Here is a 20,498-nt window from a genome sequence, read left to right on the forward strand (position 1 = left end):
TCAACCGAAACCCCCATCGGAAAACAACATACTGCAAAGCCCCAGAAATGATAATAATTGATAACCAAATAAGAGGAAAATAAACCCTTCCCCAAACTCAGAAACCCCTACAGTTGAACCCGCAACCCCGAACTCCACCCAGGAACCACCCCTATTCCATATATAGATAGCCCTGAAACCAAGCCCCCGATCGCCTAGAACAAGGCCAAGAAAACCCCCCGAAGGCTCAAGCATTTCGCCTGTTTTGCACAGAAAAAAAAAAAAAAAAAAAGTCCTCGAAGAGAGCCAAGACCCCATGGTTTCACGCTTGCCCTACCAACAGGCACTTAGACCCGAATCGGGATTCGGGCTGTCCTTCTGCGACGGGATCGGCAAACAGTGGGGTTTCTTATGTTTGGGGAAAGTTTATTTTTCATATTTTTTTGGCATTTGGGTGGTATTTAACTAGCTTTGGATCGGATACAGTTTCAGGGTTGGGAGTTGTTAGTTACTAGCCGTACCTTGGTAGACCGTTGTCGATCTGTCGGAACTTTGGTTGTTGGTGTGATTTCAGGGCTTCTGGTGATGGTGATGGTTTTTTTTTTTTTTTTCTTTGGTATGGAAGGCGTATTTGTTGTTGTAGGCGAGGGTTCGTTCTAACTTTTGAGGTGATTACCTACTGTCTACTCTCTACGTGTATTGGTTTTGTACAATAGGAGTATTTATTCATTTAAGATGTTAATACCGTTGGGGAGATCTAGACACTCATACTATAAGCTAGACCAGCCCTATATCACAAGCTCCCGTGAAACCTCACCACCAAGGATCGGCACATCAAATCTTCGTATACGGAAACTCCTGCGCTGGATCAATCATCCCCGTCTCAGCATAGTACACCTCCCAATGTTCAATCAACCTCTGCAAAATCTCCGGCTCCGAGTCCGCCCGATCATCCACCTCCCCAGGATCCTCCTCCAGATGATACAACTCCCACCGATCCTTCCCCCTCGGTGCAGTCATATAGAGCGCCTTCCACGGACCCTGCCGAATAGCCCGTCTCCCAAACAACTCCCATCCCGTAATATAACCTCCCTGGTCCTCATGAAATTCTGCCGTCTGGCCCGCAAGATGCGGCACCCACGACGAACCTCGCACAGGAACAACCTCCCTCCCTCTAAACTGTTCCCCGGGAAGAGGCACGCCCGCTAGATCCAGAATCGTCGGGAAAATATCCATGACCGTTGCAAACGAGTCAGTCTGCCCGTTCCTAACTCCCAGCGGCGGAAACCGCACCACACACGGACACCGGATGCCACCCTCCGTGATCCAGGTCTTGAATCCGCGTGAAGGAGCCATAGCCGCGCTGGCCCACGCCGGACCGTACCAGACAAACGAGTCGGGGTTGCCTATATTCTCCAGCGAGTTATCGTAGTACTTATCGATGATGGCCTTGATGTTGCCCGAGGGGCCCATGACGGGCAGGGCTTCAAGCATTGCACCCTCGGCGCCGTTGTCGGACATGAACAGGATGAAAGTGTTGTCTAGTTCGTCGGTTGATTGGAGGTGGTTGATGACTCTTTGGATGTTCTGGTCGATGAGATCGACCATTGCGGCGAAGACTTCCATTTTGCGGGCTGAGTCGGCGCGTTCCTCGTCGCTCAGTTTATTCCAGGCCCAGTCGTCGCTTTCGAGGGTTATGGGCGCCGCATTGACGTCTTTGGGCACGCGGCCTAGTTGGATGAGCCGTTCTAGGCGCTTTTGGCGGAGGACTTCGGGGCCTTCGTTGTAGAGGTCTTTGTATTTGTTGATTAGCTCGCGCGGAGCCTGGAGGGGCCAGTGGGGTGCTGTGAAGGGGAGATAGGCGAAGAAGGGTCGGCCGTCGTCGTCTTCCCTGGAAGTCAAGTATTGGAGTAATTGATCTGTGAAGGTTGTAGTCGAGTAGAAGTCCGAGGGGATGTCGGTAGTTCGGTCCAGGAATCTGTCACCTTCCATCCAGAAGGCGGACGATTTCAATGGGGCCAGGAAGCCATCTCCAGCATGTTCCAGCTGAGGCTCATAGTTGAAGTGGTTTCCGCATCCAGCCAGGTACGAGAAGTTCTTCTCAAACCCGCGAGAACAGGGAGCGATCTCTTTCTTCAGTCCCAAATGCCTTCCCAACTGATTAGCTTGCTATAAACCCTTGGCGCATGGACTGGAATATACGTACCATTTGCCCGACATGGCCGTGAAATAGCCGGCGTCCTGCAGCACCTCAGACAAGGCGGCTACTCTCCAGTTGAGGTATCCTTCATATCCTGGCTTGCCTTGGTATTGTTTGGCATTTCTCATGTGTTCGGCCATCTGGCCCAGCCCGGCAATGTGATTGTCGGTGCCGGAGAACAGCATAGAGCGAGTCGGTGAACAGGCTGACGCGGTGTGAAAATTGGTTAGGCATGTTCCTGTACGTGCCAGAAAATCAAGTGCGGGAGTTTCAATTTCCGATCCAAATGGCTTGGTGTCACTGTATCCGAGATCATCGGCGACAATGATGAGGAAGTTCGGACGGCGAGTTGAGCCCATATTGTAGTTACAATTGATGCACAAGAGTGGCCAGAATTAGTGTGACTACTAAAGCTATCAATTGGTACGAAGGACAAATACTCGCATCGTTCATCAGGTCGCCCGATTATATATTTATCATGGGACCGGAGCGCTCCGACATATATTGATCGAGGGTACGTAAGACGTCTCCCCGCTGTCGGCGATTGCGCCATCGCTACTTAAATTATTTGCCCATTCAAACCAATAAGAAAGATGAGGGGAATCCGGTAGGATAAGTGAGATCTCAATCCACTGGAAAGAATAATTCCATTTGTCTACTCAGTCTTGGGGACAGAAGTACCTTATGCAACTCTCTCCAACATCACAATTCTGTCGACATGAACGAGACAAAAGCATCATCATATACGCCAAGAATGCAATGGAACCCTCCATAGATCGCAGGATCAGTGAACAAAACCGGGTATAATTCATCCAAACGCCCAACTGCAATGCACCCAAAACCAGCCGTCTAAACATCAAGCTACAATCATTGTCTAGCGTTAGTTCTCAACGCCCTCGACCCTCGACGACGACCCGCAGAGGGCTCCGGTGTATCGCTGGCCTCCACCTCGGGACTTAACATAGGTCGTCGTCTGCTCCGGCCGCCTCGGACGTGGCTCATCGCTTGGCGCAGAAGTCCATCTGCCTCATCGTCCAATTCCATCTCCACCTTATCCTCCAGTGTCTCAGAGCCGCCCCTCAAATTGTGAGAATCGACCTGGGCAACTTCGTCCGTCCATTCCTCTGAATACTGCTCTTCGGGGATAGCGCGTCGCCTGGAAACTTTGCCCTTCCCTTTGTCACGCGACGACCGGTTGGAACTCCGGCTGCCGCTTCCTGCCCGTGAGACCTCTTCGGACAGCGTCGCGTCAGCCTCGTTACCCTCCAGCGCCCAGATCTCCAAGGCTCGAGAGAGTAGTGTTCCCGCAACACCGGCACCAGCAGCAGCGTCACCACCCCCACTAGCCCCCAAGACGCGAACGGCCTCGTGGAGAGCGGTGACAGCCTCCACTGTCCGGCTGAGTTCGAGTAGAATAAGGCCGCGAGCTGTATGGAGTGAGCCAATCAAGCCGCGGTCCTCGTAGCCTCCAACACCGGACGACGCCGCGCCAGAAGCATTGCCTCCACTTCCTCCTAAAAATGGGGTATACCCGAAGCTAGCACCCGCAGCACCGATACGAAGACACTCATCAAATTCAACTAGTGCCTCTGTAAAACGTCCAATACGACGCAGAGCGTGGCCCAGGTTCGCTCGTGTGGCCACCCATGCTCCTGGCTCGCAATTGAGAGAGGTGGCAAGGCCGAGAGCTTGGCGAAATAATTTTACCGCAGGCTCAAGATGATTTTGATGGTAGAGTACGACTCCCAACTCATTGAGTACCAATGGATCGCCGCCCAGAGAGGACGCTCCTGTGGATGGGGTGGGAGGGAGTGCGGGAACCGAGCCAGACGTTGCGCCGGTCGACATTGCATAGGCTGCAGACAAGTATTCATGGGCGAGCGACATGTTATTCAAGGCTAAATGCTGCATGCCGAGGAACAGTTGCGGCAAATGACTTCCCTGGAAGAGTCGGGCCGCCGTACTATAAGCCGCAATAGCTTGATCATGCTCTCCTTCAGCAGCGAAGGTGTGAGCAAACCCAATCCATGCTGGCGCCGAATGGGGGTCTAGCAAAGATGCTTTCGAGAAGAATCGTCGGGCTTCCGCTACTTTAGAAACAGAGAGGTAGTAGACGCCAATGGCTAAGTAGGTATAAGACTCTTCTGGAGCATGATCCGCCAGCGTGTGAGAGAGAAGGAATAGCGCATTGGTGGCACCAGTTTCATATAAGCATGCCAGATGTAAGGGGTACACGGCAGGCGCATGGCCCAGATGGTTCTGGGCTGAAATGGGGGCAGTCGTTGCTGTTAGCGCCGTAGATGACTGGGAGGTCGACAAAATAGACGAAGTCAGCTCTAGCGCCTCTGCGAAGCGGCATTGAGTATACAGGGCCTCGGCGCGTGAAAGCAGTATATCCGGATTTTGTGAGAGGTTGTAGTGCGTGGACAGGGTTTCGGTTGCGTCGGAAAGAATTGCAGGGGACGAGTATTTGGATAATCGGGTGGTATAGAGCATCTTCGTAAAATGAGCGGCTTCCTGAGACACGGATGGGTCCGGACTGGAGATAGAGTCAAAGTCAAGTGATTCCAGAAATTCGAGCTCCTCCGCAGGTGACATTAGCGAGTTCTTCATCAATTGATCGAACGCCTCGAAGCACTGGACATCAATGCGCACAGCATCCTTGTAGCAATCACGGGCGCGGTCAAATGCATTCTGCTTGGCGAAGCAAAGCCCCCTCAGATAGCACATTGCGGCCTCGAAGCGAATGTTACTTGCATCCTCCCGCTCTCGCTCTTCGCCGCGATCAATCCGCGAAGCTGTGGTTTTCCCGTTGCGTAAAGTGACATGGCTTTGGCTGTTTAGATGCTGGAGCTTGCGACGACTATTACTGTTGTTGCTGCTGCGAATCAGGTGAGTCGGGTTGTGGTCGCCGAGTATTGATAGAGCCTGCTCGAACTGGTTTTGCTTTATATAACAATGCGCGGCCAGGTAGCGACAGGCGGTACTTCTGGAAATCAAATCCTTCCGTGATAGGAGAGCCAAAGCTCGGGTGAAGTTGTTATTCGAGAAATGTACTTGAGCCAACCAGAAGGCATCTGAGTCGCTATCTGATCAAGTAATATGCGTTAGTCTTGAATAATTGCAGCGCGAGGGCAAAGGATCAACAGACTAGTTAACGCAAGCACTTTATCACCGATGTAGACTGCCGCATCATGTTGGCCACGGTTCAACGCATCTTGCCGCCAGGAGCGAAGAAATTTCTCCATGGCACCAGTTGTTATGCGCTTTCGAGTAAGGGCGAGAAGGATTCAGGGAAGGTCGGAGTTGTGGCAGTGAGGCATGGGGTCTGGAGGGGCGATAAAGGATAGGCGCATTCGTTGGTTCCTGGTTCCAGGCACAACCGCCAAACTTTTCCAGAAAAGTTCTCGGATACAAGTGCCCAACAAAGCGACGATGATAGCTTCTCCAGAGAAACAACTGGCCCAGTGTACGTCCAACAAAGGAGAGAGGGAGAGAATCCAGATTGGAATCTATGGATGCGATCCGCGGAATTGCATGTTTGACTGTTTTGTTTGCTTGTTTTATGCTTCCCAAAATGGCGCGTCACTGGGTCTGTGCGCTTACCTTATCGGGTAAGAGGATATCAGCTTCTTCTTTATTGCATACAACGAATTAAGACAATTGACTCATGCATGTGGCAATAATTTGAATTGTTTATCCCCTCAATGGTGGTTCACTAGCATATAACCATACTAATCTGTCTTCCCACTTTATCTTACAGTCACGAGCGAGGGAACCATGCCTATAAAAGTTGATAGATCGCAATCCTGTAGACCTATAGAAGCATATGTGCAAGGGCTCCGGGGAAAGCATTTACACTAAATATAGTGGACTACACGCATATACCTCAAGCTCACCTATCTAACTGAAACCATGTTAGGGCTGTCAATGTACTTGTGCTTCAATTTGGGTTACTTCCCCATAGTTCCATACACCATCAATAGAGAGTTCACACCAAATGAATGGAACTACAAGGTACAATCATCAGACGTGTATCTATCTCTCAAGCGAAGTATATCATTTGAGCCCACTGTTCCCAGCTCCCGACTTTTAGTTCTGTTCAAATGACCCGGAGGTTACTATGAAACCTGAGTGGTAGTAGTGGTACTATCGAAGAGATTGACGTAAAAGGAGGAACAACCGGGGGTGGAATGTTCCGCATACTAGAAGAGTTAGTAAACAAAAGGTTGGGCTTTGTATACACTGCAGTGTAGTGTTCACGAAAGCACACTCCAACATTGTTGATAGCTAGGGTTAAGATTACAATTTTATATTTCTAGAAGGTCTACCTATAGTCATGTGCCAGCTGGTTTAGATTTATCAGTAGACAAGAAAGGAGAAATCTAGACATAGACGAACGTATAACAGGAGATCAAAGGGAGAACACCAATATTGAGGAAAGCCATACAAAGCAAACCCAGACTCTCAGATGCATAACGCTGATGCCTGTGAAGGAAAAAAGTATTGCCTGGCAGAATAAGTTGATCACTCCGTCAGTTGACAGATTGAAAAGTGTATCTTTTAGCAAAAAGAGTATCTAAGCGTAGTGTTTCAGCAAAAGCGATTGTTTTCTCGTTAAAAAATTCGTAGCTATAGAGTTTCTGAATGGACGTTATACTAGACTCTGTCCATTTTGAAATGGGTCTTTTCAATTGAGATATCCACCTCGCAATAAGCAAGGAAAGAATCTCCTTTGCTCGGTCGGGGGTCTATAGGGACATTTCAGTGACCGCTTTTCTATGAAAGTTAATAAGTTAGATTGAGTAGGCGGTAGGAGAAAATGCAGGCGAAACTCGTTTTCAAAACAGGAATAGTCGAACCAAAGCATGCCAACTAGTGCCTCCCACGTGACAAATATCAAGCTATCGTCGTTCATCACCATCATCCAAGATATTGTCCCCTCCCAACAACGACGCTACCAACTTTTATACAGCGATCAAACTCCAATTAAGCCTCCAACACAGCACCCGCAGGCCCAAAAACTATAATAAAACACCGTCAATATGTCTGAAAGAAAGGTCCTTTCGAAGGTGAGCTCAGCAACACTCCGGAACCTTCTCCATAATACAATTAAACACACACCCCTACGAATCTCATGATATACCTAACATGTGTTTAGTACTATCCGCCAGACTTCGATCCAAGCGCAATCACCCGCACAAAAAACAAACAAACAGGGCCCAAGGTGATTACCGTTCGACTTATGGCCCCATTCTCGGTATGTTTTTACATGGCCCCCTTTCGCTTTGATCACCTATTGGAAGCCAGCTCATTCTCATAGATGAAATGCACGCAATGTGGAGAATTCATTTATAAGGGTAGAAAATTCAACGCGCGCAAAGAGACGACAGAAGAGAAATACTTCTCTATCCCCATTTATCGCTTCTATATCCGATGCACGAGATGCAGTGGCGAAATTACGTTCAAGACGGACCCGAAGAACATGGATTACACGGCGGAGAAGGGCGCGAAACGGAATTTTGAACCGTGGCGGGATCCGAAGAACGAGACGTATAACGAGACGGAGGAGCAGTTGCTAGATCGGTTAGAGAAGGAGGAGAATGACGAGCATGAGCGTGCGGAGAGGGATAAGATGGCTGAGCTGGAGGAGAAGATGTTGGATTCGAAGAGAGAGATGGCGATTGCGGATGCGCTAGATGAGATTCGGACGAGGAATGCTAGGATAGAGAGGAATGAGGCGCTAGGAGATGAGACAGCGATTGCGCATGTGCGGGAGGAAGTCGACGAGGAGAAGTTGAAGGTTGAGAAAGAGATCGAGGAAGCTGCGCGGAGGGCATTCACTACGGAAACTGGGGAGAAGGTGAAGAGGCTTGTTGAGGAAGATCCTTCGAATGGAGTTACGCCAGACCCCAAGCCAAGCGAGGCGCCACCTTCATTCACACGAGTGAAGAAGGCGAAGAAGCCATTGCCGAATAGTTTGGGCATTAAGAAGAAGGCAAAGCCATCGCTGGTGTAAAACATGTGCTCGCGAAATTTTACAATGTTATTCTATAGGCTTGGCGTTTGATTGGGATGGCATGGGGTACATACAGTTGCTTACGAGCATTACGACTAAGGTTATGAACTGACTGCTGAATTATTTCGATTCTTATAAATACTACATATCAAAACGGCAATCAAGAATATAGCGATTAAGAGACAGGTCATAAGCATATCCATCAAAGATGTTTCCCAGAGCGCCACGCTGAAACAGTAAAGTAGTACCACAGTAAAACGGAACTCGTTCATCAGAACCGTAGGCAATCCTCCACAATCCGCTGAGCAAATAAAACGCCAAGCATAAGAAAATAATACACCAAATAAGCACAAAACACAAAGCCCCGTGGCTAGAGGTACGGCATCCACAAAGCATCGCAGGTTGCTAGATGCTGAGGGTTGACGGCCTTGGAGATCAGGTCGATCGTAGTTTGGTTGGCTGGCAGGTTGCCCTCCGGAGGGCTGGCAAGGCTAACGGCCCGGTTGACGATGACATCACTGTTGTTATATACCAAATCACGGAGCTGCGGGACTGGTAGAACGCCCCGATGCTGTGCTGTAGCCCAGAACATCATTTCGTCTCGGACGAAGATGCTTAGTTGCTGCTCCAGCTCATGACGGGGCTCCGTAAGGCATCGGGCAATTGCCATCAGTGCGCAAGCAAATAGACCTTCGGTGGCGATGGGCCCCATCAACGTCTGAATATTGGGAGTCAAACGGAAAGGCACCTGCTCCGGGTTGTAGAAGAAGGCCTTAGTAGGGTTGATGGCTGGGATCAACTCGGAGCTCCAAATGTCACCCGTCGTCCTAGAAATCATGATCTTGTTGGGATACCGGTTACCCATATGCATCACGTAGGTCATGAAGGCGATGGCGGCATATTGGTACGCAAATTGACGGCGGAAGAGCCAGAAGTCAGAGAAGTTGGGATATGTCTTCTGGAAGTAGTCCAGCACAATATTGCTAGGAACCCACTTCTCCTGAATCGCAGTAAGGATCTCAGTTCGAAGTACTTGCTGTTGATCAGGTGTCCGCTGAGGAAAATTAGTCTTGCTCAAGTATGTTGGTGCGGTGATTTCACTTACACTCTGCTTCGTCTCCGCTAATGACCTCATCTTTTCCATCGTGAATAGAACAGGATCGTCCTTGTTTATGCCAACCCGTCGGCAGTAGTCTTCATAGATGCCCTGCATGGAAATGTACGAGGAATCATCACGAACCAAACGAATATGAGGTGCCAACGGAACCATAAGGGGAAGATGGAAATAAAGATTGCGCCGTCTGCTTTCCTTGCGTTTGCCTAAGAGGCCATTGAAAATACGGAACAACTGCAGAATGCGCTCCTCGCGTCTACAGTGCCGAGCTGCTGGATGTTGGACAGCGAAAGGATGTATACTACCATCATGGCCACGGATCTTCAAGCGTCTGTGACAAACACCAATACCGCGAACTAGATCAATATCAGGCAAAAATCGATCAATGCGAACGAAGTCCTGGTTCTTGTCTTTATGCAGCAAATATTGGCCAGGCACCTCAACCTCGTCGAATTTAAGGAATCGGAACTCGCTGAGATGTGGAGAGTAACTCTCGAGGAACTGGGACTGAGGTCGGCGATCAAGCTTCTCTTCGAACTTGTCACGCCAACGCCGCAACTTCTGAATATACTCATACATCGTAGGCTTCTTGACAACGAAGTCGGCCTCGAAAGATTTGCGAATATGTGCTGGGAGGATGGTCTCGGCAAAACGCGTGATGTTTGCTTCCGTAGGAGCAGGAAGCTTGAAGTCCTGAGCATACGAGCCAGGCATGCGACCAACATACGCCAGTCCATCATTCAAAAGTGCGACAATGAGACGATAGGCATCTTCATCGGGTGGACATTTGAAGTTCTTGTGAATCTGGTCGACCATCGTCTCCATAGACAGCGCAAGCAATGGGAAAGCTGTCTTGAGCCCGGACATGATCTCATCAGAGTATTCCCAAGGCTTCTTGAGAGGTTCCTTCTCAGGCTCAGCACCAGCGTTCTGGTTTTGCTGTGATGCCCCATTTTGGCCAGGTACCTGGAGATTCTGCTGTTGACCACCTTGAGCTTGGTTCTGAGTTTGACCTTGCCCCTGGTTCTGGCCCTGAGCAGGAGACTGCTGAGCTTGGCCGTTGACTTGAGGACTCTGGCCCTGACCCATTCCCTGTTGAATCTGGGTTTGGGCTTGCTGTTGGTTAGGCAGATTAGCCTGGCCTTGCACGGGAGTGGATGTATTGGCATTTGGAGGCTGAGCATTCTGCGCAGGTGAGCCGCCCACAGCTGATGGAGAAGGCTTGGGCTGTGGTGAAGCTTGGGCTTGGGCCTGAGCTTGAGCCTGCTGCTGTCTGGCACGATTCAGCTTCTCCTGCTTCTGGTCATGCTGCTTCTTGATATTGAGCATATCTTCCCTATTCGTACGTAGTAAGAAGAAGAGAGCCTGCGGGTACAGTTTTGCGATTTTCACCAGAAGGGCTTTGCAAAGGCGTGCTTCTCGATGTGAGAGACTGGTAAGAAGCTGTGGTATGAAGGTGATCCAATACCAGACAGGAGTGTCTCCCTTGAAATTTTCGAAGGCAGCCGCGACACGACCTTCTTCGTTGTCCAAGCTAAGGAGCCAAAGGATACGACTGAGCAACTTCCTAGCTTTGGAGTTTTTATAAAGCCCTGCAGCCTCAAGGTAGCAGCTTACAGCATTGCTGGCTAATTCATAATCCGATGGATCAGATTTCTTGAATCGCTGGTCACTGTATTGTCCCCACTCGGACCAAGCCTTTGCAAGCCTCAAGTCGTAATAGAGAGCAACACCAAACGCATCGTTTGCTTCACTGACATGGCTCAATTTAGCCAGGAACATACCCTTCAAGGTATAGAACTCTGCCTTCTGCTGTGCACCGAAGTAATTAAGATTCGTATTGTTGATCACATCCAGTCCGCTGTTCAGCTCCTTGGGGTTTTGGTAGTGACATTTGGCTTGTTCACGCAGTTTCAAGAAAGCTTCTTGGATCTCGATATTCGGAAGCGTATAGATACGGCTAAGTTGATTGATACACACCTCTGGCATTTGATGTTTACGTGCAACATGGGCGAAGCGGTTAATGATCCATGCGGTCTCATGGTATCCACGGTAGGCATAGGAATTGCTGGCCACATTGTTGGTCTGTGGTGGCAACAAACTGAGATACGTGGCATTGATCAATTGGAAGATATGCTGACGCCACGTAACTAAATCTTGCCACGCGTTGATATCATCCCAGAGGTTAGGAAGGCGGTCACGCCAAGTTCCCAGCAACAGTTTCAGCTCGGCTGATTTCGTATCCAGGTTCCGCTCATTGGTTTGCGAGAGACTGGAACAGATATGGCTTGCATCATGGAGCTCGACTAAGAGCTGGAAGTGCTGCAGAATAGGGATGTGAGCATTTGTAATCCTCTTCGGCAACTGAAGCCACTTGCGGATAGACAGCTGAATGGACTCGTCACAAACGCCGTTGAACTCCTGAATATTCTCTTTCTTGATGTGATATTGAAGGAGTGCCATGAATGCCTGGAAAAAGGTACGTCTCGGCGTTGGTGCATCAGACACGGACTTGATGAGGGATTCGAGTTGCTCTCTATTGCCTTCGCTCTGCCAATTCTCAATATTGCGCCAGGCAGCTTCAAGAAGAAGATCGTTCAAATTCTCATGTTTGGCAAAGTCGCTGAGAATCTCCCATTGCTGCAGCTTTTGCGCGCAAATCAACCAATGATCCTCCCAGAGGTAGTATTCACCTTGCGAGAACGGCATTGCCCCAGAGCGAGCCTTGATCTGAGCATTCTCATACAACTGCTGGGCCTTATCCCACATTCCTTGCTGTTCGTAGGAAAGAGCAGCGTTGGTCTCGACAAACTTACAACGACGTCGCCAGGTGCCATAGAAGAAATCATCTTCCTGCAGGCCTGCATAGACTTCAACAAGGGCATCCAAGTTGCTCTCACGGACAGTCGGTGTGTCAATTATGGGGTTGATGGCCGTTTCTTCCAAGTACCCAGCAGCCGTGTACCAAGCATCGTAGGTCCGGCTAAGGTACTTCATCACATGTGGGGGAATCTTGAACCGTGGCTTAGCCCGAACCGCACCCTCTAGCAGCGCTTGAACAACGTTTGGTCTCTTATCCAACTGCCTCTGGTGGTACTCGCGCGTGATAAGAGTAATCATACCCTTCTCCAAATCAATGCGATCTTCTCTGGACAAGGTAGACCAGAAGATGGTGAAGAGATTAGTCCAAAGAGTGTAGGCAACATTTGAATCAGTGTGTTGCAGCTGGCATAGTGGTTCCATCAAATCCCGGGCTCTAACGTCACCGATATCCGCCACGAATCGCTTCCGATCAGAGACAAACGCCTCTAACTGGATATCGACCATGACATCGGCTTTCCTCGAATCCTTGTCTGCGTTTCCAAATAGGAACGATAGAGGGTAGACAGTATAGTCATCAGAATGCAGTTTAGCGGGTGCATTCATATCCACACAGCCCAGGACCAGATGCGATGCCTGTGCAAGCCAGAATGAGTCTGCGAGGGTATCCCAGTTCTGGCATGTCAGCACATAGCTGAGTCGAGAACTAGCCAAACGAGTCAAACTTCGATCGAAGATGGTCATGAACCGATTGCGCATTTCAACATCTTGTGCTCTAGTACCAATCAGGAATGCATGCTCCAAGCGAACCGTTAATTCAGTCCGCGTGATCTTAGAATCCTCGTAGATCCTGATGACAAGGTCAAGGAATTTCTTGAGCATGGTCTGGTCTTGTCGCGATTCGAAAAGTAGCATCTTGTGCAAAACCGCAGTCTTTTCCTTCAAAGTAGGCCATGATTCATTGGAATGGAAGATCCAGGTCTCAACCATACCAAGCACCTTGCTGCAGAGTTTTATGTTTTGCGATCGCTCCACAAGCTGGGCTAAAACGCTCAAGAAAGGACGCCTTTGCTCCCCTAAATGAGACATGCGCACAGATATCAACTCGATAGTCTTGAAGATTAGGTCCACCCCAATTTCAAACTCTTGCTGGTCTGGAACTCCGTCCCCGGGTTTAGTTCCTGGAATGGCTTGGTTTTGATTGTTCACGGAAGCTGCGACATGTTCCTTCGCCAGTTTTTGAGAGAAGACCTTCATGACCTGGGGGATGTGGGTATCCATCTCTGCGGGCTTGTTCTTGGACAGGGTCCAAAGGATGTTTAGGCTAGAGACATAGTTGTTTGCCGAAAGTGTTTCTGTTGCGATAGCCGACAAATACGTAACAAACTCAGAAGGTGAGTTCTCGACGTCCATGCCATCCTCTTCTTCCGGCTGGTCATCGGGCAAAGCGTCGAGAACGCGTCTGACAGGAGGTCGTAGCTTGGGGGACATGTCCACTTCATCCTCTACGCTGTGGAGGCAATCTTGGATCTCGGGGTTATCAGAACGCAGAGGCTTCTCGAAGAGCTTCTGAATCAAGGGTAGACGGCCTGTGATCCAGTCATCTGGCTTAGCTGCCAGGAGGACCCGCACAACTTGCAAAGCATTGACCATACTCGTGATGTGTTTTTCGTCTGGTTTGTCAGCTTTCTCCCCCGCAAGAATGGGGTCTGTAACCTTCTGATAGAGTTCGATATCAAGGTCGCCCCAGTATTCTGGAGACAGGAGGTTTCTCAGCAAGTGAACAGCCTTCTTGACCATGTCTCCTGTAAGTACAGGTTGCTGTGTCTTGGTAGAAGGAAGGTCGCGAATACGAGAAGCCGGAACAGGGAACCGCTCAGGAATGGTGGTAATAAAGGTAATAAGGTACTTCGTCAATGCAGCACGGAGGTCAGGAGGCACCATGTAGTCAGTGCGCTCACGAGTATTGGGTGGAGCAAGAGAGGGAGACGACGATGTGCCCTGAGCTTCCTCAAGTTTCCGTTTCTTTGTATTCGGAGACTCGATTGTGCCGTTCGGCATAGGAGAATGGCTCTTGACACGCTTTTCTTCCCAGTGCCAGATAAGGCTGATGAGATTGAGTGCAAGCTTCTTACTCTCGTTAGATGAGTTTGGAGGAGAAGCTATTTTGATTAATGAGGGCACAATAAGAGGCACAAAATGCTCTCGCGACTCATAGAAAAGATCCGGCTGTCGCACGAGGAAGTGGAAGATGCTCATGACTTGCTGCAAGTTTGCAGTTTCTTCAGCCAGGATGCGCCGTGGCCATTTAGCCCAGAGTGGATAGCGCGCATCTGGCGCTTGAGCGCTGCTACTTGCTGTCATAATCCGAGTAGGTAAGACAGGGGCCAGAACATCAAGAGCTTGAGTAACAAGGGCCTTGCCCTCATTCTGGTGTGCTCTCAAAAGGGCAACATAAACCTGGACCACGATCTTGAAGGGTGTCTCATAGTGAGCTATGAAGTAACTGATAAGGACGTAGGCTCCATATTTGTTGATGATGTCCTCGAGCCGGATATAATTCCAAGCGAACTTGATGATATCCTTGCGAGAATCTTGCACAGTCTGATGGTGGTATTTGATCAACAAGGCTGATAGCTGAAGAAGCTCCATGCGAGAATGGTCAACACCTGACTGGCTAGACTCTTCACTTAGATCCGCCAACTGAGGCTTCCACAGGCGACTTTGGATAAATTCAGTCATGCTCTTGTCCATGAGCTTGGGGCTATTAGGGGGGTGGTTCCATGTTGTCTGAACATCCATTGCAAATATGGGGTTGACGAGGTTGCGGAATGCATAAGTCTTCATCTTCTGGGAGCATGTTCGTTGGCCGTAAAGATCGAGACAGCGCATAATAACAGAGCGGCGGTAGTCAATGGACTCGTTGGTTATTATGTGGCCAAATATGAACTTTGGGAACGCCAAGGTGCGTTTTAATTCATCCGCAGACAAGCCATCCATAACTTCGAAAAGGAAATCCAAATCTTGTGTTGACTCCGATAGATAGATCGTGAAGATATCCATCAGTTGATCCTCAGCCTGCTCGACTCTCAGTCTCTCATTGGCCGGTAACTTATCGTTGCGCAATTTCTTTTCAAGCTCGCGTCCGGAGCTCAACAGCTTAGCCCTCAAATCCGCATGAGATACAAGCCAGCGTTTTGTTGATTGATATGAGCATATGGAATGCGTAACGTAGATTCCATTGATCGCAGCAGTGTTCTTGCCATCCGCCGGTTCCTGCCCGAAGAAAGTAGATGTGAAGCCCTCAGTGTCTGCAACGACCGCCGAACGCAGCGCCTCACTATCTGGGTCCGCAAGGACCTGGCCGAAGAATCGCCCAAACCGCTCCTCTTTGAAGCGCGCCTGGAAGAAAGCCAAGCTCTCTTTCGGATAGCGATTGAGGTACTTGACAAGAGGCTTGCGGAAGGGACTGTTGGAAGTCCGCCGAAGCTTTTCCTCGAGATCCAATACCTTGTTCACAAGATGTTCCATGAAGGATGTTGCAGCTGGCGGGAGGAGATGGAAAATATTAAAGATTGCAGCAACAACTTTCATGGGTGGGCTTTGCTCAACAAGGCTGAAGGACACCTTTTGCAAGATTGCATCATCGGCGATAACCTTCATATGATCCAAGAGACGAGCGCCGATCTCAACTTTGAAGTAGTTGGTCAGCAAAGTCAATAGCCGGGCAAGCCCGTCAAGACCAGCGACGCTCAAGCGTTTGGGATCTTGAAGGTTCATGAGAATGGGACGAAGGCCATTCTGTAGCAGATCCTTGGGAAGCTTGTTGGTCTGCGTAAGGACATCGCGCAGACCTGCGTTTGCTGCCTCTATAACGTCAGGAGATCGGGAGTAGAGAGACTTAAAGAAGACAGAAATGATACGAGCACGGCTGGTGTTCTGGGGCGTGTTGGCAAACTCCGGGAAGCTCATTGCCATCGATAAAAGACGGAGACAGGCCACGCGCAGATTTACAATCATCTCAGCATTCTTGAACTCATTTGGCTTGGATGCCAGAGACTCATCATCAGCATCTGCCAAGGCGAGGGACTCCAGCATAAGTCGGTTTAATGGATCGTTGAACGTCACGATATTATTGTGCAGGCTCAAGCAGAAAGTGATAGCATCGATAAAGCCTATCTGAGTGGGGAAAGGCAGGGCCCGCAACGGTTTGTTGAAGATAGACTGCAACAGACGATCTTTCACGGGGAAAATGAGCTCATGGACTTGGCACCCTAGGACCTCAGCAATAGTTGAGAAGCTGCGACGAGAAGCTTCCCGAACGTATTTGTTCATATGTGAGAGCTCGTAGACAAAGAATCCACACAGAGAATAGAGACGGCTCTTTTCATTCTTCAAGTCATCCTTGGAAACATTCTTGCAGCATCTTCGAAGGATTAAGTCTAGGGTATCTTGCGCCCTTATTCTTGTGCTAGCGGGTAGGTCGGCAGGCGTATCCTTAATGACATACATCAACGCCCGGACAAATTCAGCTTGTTTGTCAAAGAGCCAAGAATCGCCGAGATCCAAGTCCGTTGCAAAAAGGTGAATCCCAAGACTGCCTCCCGCTTTGGTAAACCACTCTTCACTATGACAGCTGTGGCAGAAGACACGGCCAAGATGCTGGAAGAAGGGTAGCTTTGATATGCGCTCAGGGGTGCCAAAGATGACGCCGGCTGCGTCTTTCATGACCTCCATCGCCGCCTGCGCACCTTCACGGACACGGGCATTGTCAGAGGATAGACTCTCAACTATGGCCTCTGCGAGGACTCGAGAGTCAAGGTACACCGATCCTTCGCCACTAGCAACATCGAACGGCTTCCTGTTATGTCTGACTTGAGCCAGGGCCCGTCCAACCTCAACAACTGCGAAATGTTTGCAAACGTCGGCCACGAAATTAGTCGCAGTTTGTTTCAGATCAGGAACGGTGGTGGCGAAAACGCTAGCCTTGAGAAGCTTCTTCAGTGAAACCTCCTGTGACAGCTTTTTCGGAATAGAGCTTGATCGCTCCGACTTGTCCAAGATGTCGGGCATACCAGTAGTCTTGTTCTCGAAGAGGTCATTAGCGTGTAACCGAAGGAGCGATGCCAAATCCTCTGGGAGGTTTTCAGGTCCGATAAAGAGCTTCAGCTGGGACGAGATCATGCGGAATGCCTGCTGTTTGTAGTATACATCAGACGCCTTCGCAGTAGGCGTCTTCGGTGTCTCCATTAACTTCGCAATGGCCAGATCAATACCGATACCAATGGGGAAAGGACGCTTCTCACTAGGCCCAATAAGCTTGATATCAAAGCTAGGAGCGTCATCGGTAAATTGTTCAAAGGTAAGTTCCGGAGGGTGGTTCAGGAACTTCCGGTTGCGGCCACCTAACTTGCCCAGTATTCTCATGGTTGTATGCGCATGAAAGTGGTTATACGGGTGAGGCCGAAGGTGGTCCCACAGCGCGGTCATCAACTCGTCCATAATAGGGGCCATAATAGGATCCAGGTAATCGGCAGTGAGATTGTCCACGCAGAGCTCGAGGGTTCGAAGTCCCTGTCCTACGAGGTCGGAGTCTGCGCGCAGCGCTACTACGATAGGACGCATGAGGTAACTCAGATGTGGCAGGAGATGGCTAAGGCGAGCGGGAACAGTAAGGGTGAGTTCAACGTAGAGATCACGCTCTTGGGGCTTCCGAGCCGCGCTCAACAAGTTATTGAACGTCTCGAGAAGCATTTCCAGCAAGGGCAAGATTTCCTTGTACAGGAGCTCGAAGCGACCACCCCCTATACTGCGGAATAATGACCGCAATAATAGGAAGTAGTTCATAGGCTCCTCAGCAGTCACCGAAAGCTCTATACATTTAGTAACAATCTTGGTTACATGAGGGTGCAACACTTGCTCGTTCTGGACTGAAAAGAGCGTCACTGCCATGAAAGAGAGCTTGAACATCCTAAGCAAGATTTTGGCCTTGGTCATATCTGAAGTTCCCACTTCGTCGATTCGATCCATGAGATATTGGAGCACCATTCCGGAAAAGGCCGGAGACGTTGCCTCGCTTGCTAAGAAGAATTGGGGCAGATGCAATAAAGCGCCATGTTCAAACATAAGCTCATGGAGGTAGGGTATCTCAGAATGAAAGACCTCGTGGAATGTGGCTGTGTCGATGCAGTGGAAGACGGTTCCAAAGCTCTCCAGAAGTTCTTTTTCTTCTCGTGACATTGGTGCAGTATACTGACTTGCCAGAAAATCAAAGGGTGAAGAGTAGTTCACTTCTGGTGGTGGCTGGTCTACACCGTAATACTTGAAGACACGAGCTCCCTCATGGAATAGTTTCTTGATGACCCGCACCTCCTCAGCATTATAACCGTAAGAGACCTCAGACCAATTGATCGGGACACTGTTCGGGTCGATCTGGATATGATCCGGATTACAGTTCTTCAGCTGGTGGAAGATATTCTTCAACCCGTTAATTAAATTCTTGAAGAGGAAGATATTATCAGAAACGGGATCCCCTCCTCGATCGCGAGGGTTCGAAGTCTTGATCGGTGACGCCGAGAAGATATCAATTTCATCCCAGTCGGGTGGGTGGTCTTTGTCGGCAAGGTATCTCTCTGATGAAGGCTCAATGTCTTTCTTGCTTGTCTTGTACGCCCTTGACACTTTCACTGCATTGTCAAACTGGTAGTTCATAGACGCAAACTTGTCACCAATAGCATCAAGGATCATGATGAGGAAATACCGGGCCTCTCGCTTATCATCAAGCTTGGAAATCTTTTCTGCCATGTTCAAAAGCAATTTAGCACTCATGGTTTGGAAGCTTGTCCCTGGAAAGTCATCGTGAAGGTTCTTAGTGTACACCTCGACAGTTCGCCGGATCTGATCACGAGTCAGATGGTCCCGTACGTGGTGGATCAAGTCTGCGAGCATGCTGTAGGCAAGAGGCCGCATCGTCTCATATACAGTAAGGCCGTCCCCAATCAGAGTCCTTTCATCAAGAAGCTCATCAATCTTCTCCAGGAAAATCTTCCGATAGTTAAAATTGATGATATGACGAATTGCAACAAGAAGCTCCTTCCTGGCACTGGATTTCTCCCTGGGACAGTCCTGAAGAAGGCGGACGACCACTGAAGGCAGTGTCGGAAGGAAATCCTGAAGCTGATGGGCATACATGCGCAGCAGATACGCCAAAAAGCTCATCGTCTTCACCTGTGCCGTTATAAATTCACCAAAGGCAGATCTGTTCTTGATCTCCTTGCATACACCAGTAAAGATCATGCCCTGGGAAGCTGCCTCCGCATGGGCTTTCTCCTGTGGCTTGGCTTGGAGAAGCAAGATGCTCTTTATAAGGGGCACAAAGAGCTTCACGTTCGCCGCTACAGAATTCCGGTGGGTCTGGAAGATGGAAACGACGATGATCGGACATTCTGCCAGAACCTTAAAGGACTGCATCCCCTTGAGTAAAACGTTGCTCCCTTGTTGATCGGAAGGACCGAGGTCTGAGACTGAAGTTGCGGGCGAACTAGGTCGAGGAGATTGAAAGTTCTGAGCTGTGGCACCGGGTGTTGAAGGCATGCCGGAGGGTGTGGCCTGGCTAGGTGTGTCGAAGGTGTCGCGAACAACCTGTTCCATTGTCTGGAACATCTCTTGAATAAGCTCGAGGAACGGCTGTACCCGGGCAGCTGTTGCCTTTGCCTGATTGCGTTCCAAATCCATAATAGTTTTCATGCATAGGACGGCATTCTCCTCATTCTCGATCCGTACCAGGTCCATCAAGAAGTCCACCATATCTGCGGCGTAGGGCTCGACATCGGGAGAGGCCATCGGTAACCGGTGTAAAGTCTCGAGAACACAGTTGCGTAGTTTCTAGTCGGTTACACGACATATGAGCACCGACCCCACAACGTACGTCTGCAACGCAGAAAGACAGAACGATATCTCCAACCAAGGCGACTCACCTGCTCGAACGACAAGTTTGTAAACACCGGCTCGCCCTTCAGTATACCCTTGAACACCGGCCATAGCTTCGAAAGGAAGATGGGATAGCTTGCACCAGAGCATAAGGGCTCGATATTGTCTCGTAGTTCGACGGCGACATTGGCTCGGATTTTGATATCTGGAAGACAGTCAGCAAGGGCAGCAAGCTCCGCAAAGCTGCCCTCAGGCAAGCCCAAGCTCCTATCCCAGCGTATTCCCCGAAAGCATCGAAATATCGGACGTACCAAGCTTCTCGTCGCCCAGCTTGCTGGCGTAAATGTCGATATTGCGCTCCATGGTCGGCGAGACACCTCCAGGGGAGTATTTAAGAGGTTAGATTGATTGTATTAATGCCAGGCCACACGGCCGGC

General features: G+C 49.6%; 4 protein-coding genes across 4 annotated transcripts; 1 reads left to right on the forward strand and 3 right to left on the reverse strand.

Annotated features, from left to right (window-relative positions):
- Positions 1-622: 622 nt before the first annotated feature.
- On the reverse strand, positions 623-2,538 carry BDV37DRAFT_293158 (arylsulfatase; the record flags this gene model as incomplete). The annotated part of the gene is made up of 2 exons (XM_032089346.1): positions 623-2,128; positions 2,186-2,538. 2 exons carry the CDS (start codon positions 2,536-2,538, stop codon positions 814-816), a joined length of 1,668 nt encoding a protein of 555 aa, XP_031942776.1. The 3' UTR covers positions 623-813.
- Positions 2,539-2,792: 254 nt separating this feature from the next.
- Positions 2,793-5,681, reverse strand: BDV37DRAFT_91911 (anaphase promoting complex subunit CDC16). Its single transcript, XM_032091446.1, has 2 exons — positions 5,331-5,681; positions 2,793-5,268 (listed from the first exon to the last, which is right to left on the reverse strand). The coding sequence occupies exons 1-2, from the start codon at positions 5,425-5,427 to the stop codon at positions 3,047-3,049; spliced, it is 2,319 nt and encodes a 772-aa protein (XP_031942777.1). The 5' UTR covers positions 5,428-5,681; the 3' UTR covers positions 2,793-3,046.
- Positions 5,682-7,113: 1,432 nt separating this feature from the next.
- On the forward strand, positions 7,114-8,347 carry BDV37DRAFT_91916 (Saf4/Yju2 family protein). The gene is made up of 3 exons (XM_032091447.1): positions 7,114-7,251; positions 7,341-7,439; positions 7,503-8,347. The coding sequence occupies exons 1-3, from the start codon at positions 7,225-7,227 to the stop codon at positions 8,196-8,198; spliced, it is 822 nt and encodes a 273-aa protein (XP_031942778.1). The 5' UTR covers positions 7,114-7,224; the 3' UTR covers positions 8,199-8,347.
- BDV37DRAFT_245075 (histone acetyltransferase TRA1) lies at positions 8,346-20,018 on the reverse strand. Its single transcript, XM_032081622.1, has one exon. The coding sequence runs from the start codon at positions 19,972-19,974 to the stop codon at positions 8,569-8,571; it is 11,406 nt and encodes a 3,801-aa protein (XP_031942779.1). The 5' UTR covers positions 19,975-20,018; the 3' UTR covers positions 8,346-8,568.
- Between the last annotated feature and the right edge of the window lie 480 nt (positions 20,019-20,498).

The sequence above is a fragment of the Aspergillus pseudonomiae genome, assembly GCF_009193645.1.
Source record: "Aspergillus pseudonomiae strain CBS 119388 unplaced genomic scaffold BDV37scaffold_23, whole genome shotgun sequence".
NCBI classification, from domain to species: domain Eukaryota; kingdom Fungi; phylum Ascomycota; class Eurotiomycetes; order Eurotiales; family Aspergillaceae; genus Aspergillus; species Aspergillus pseudonomiae.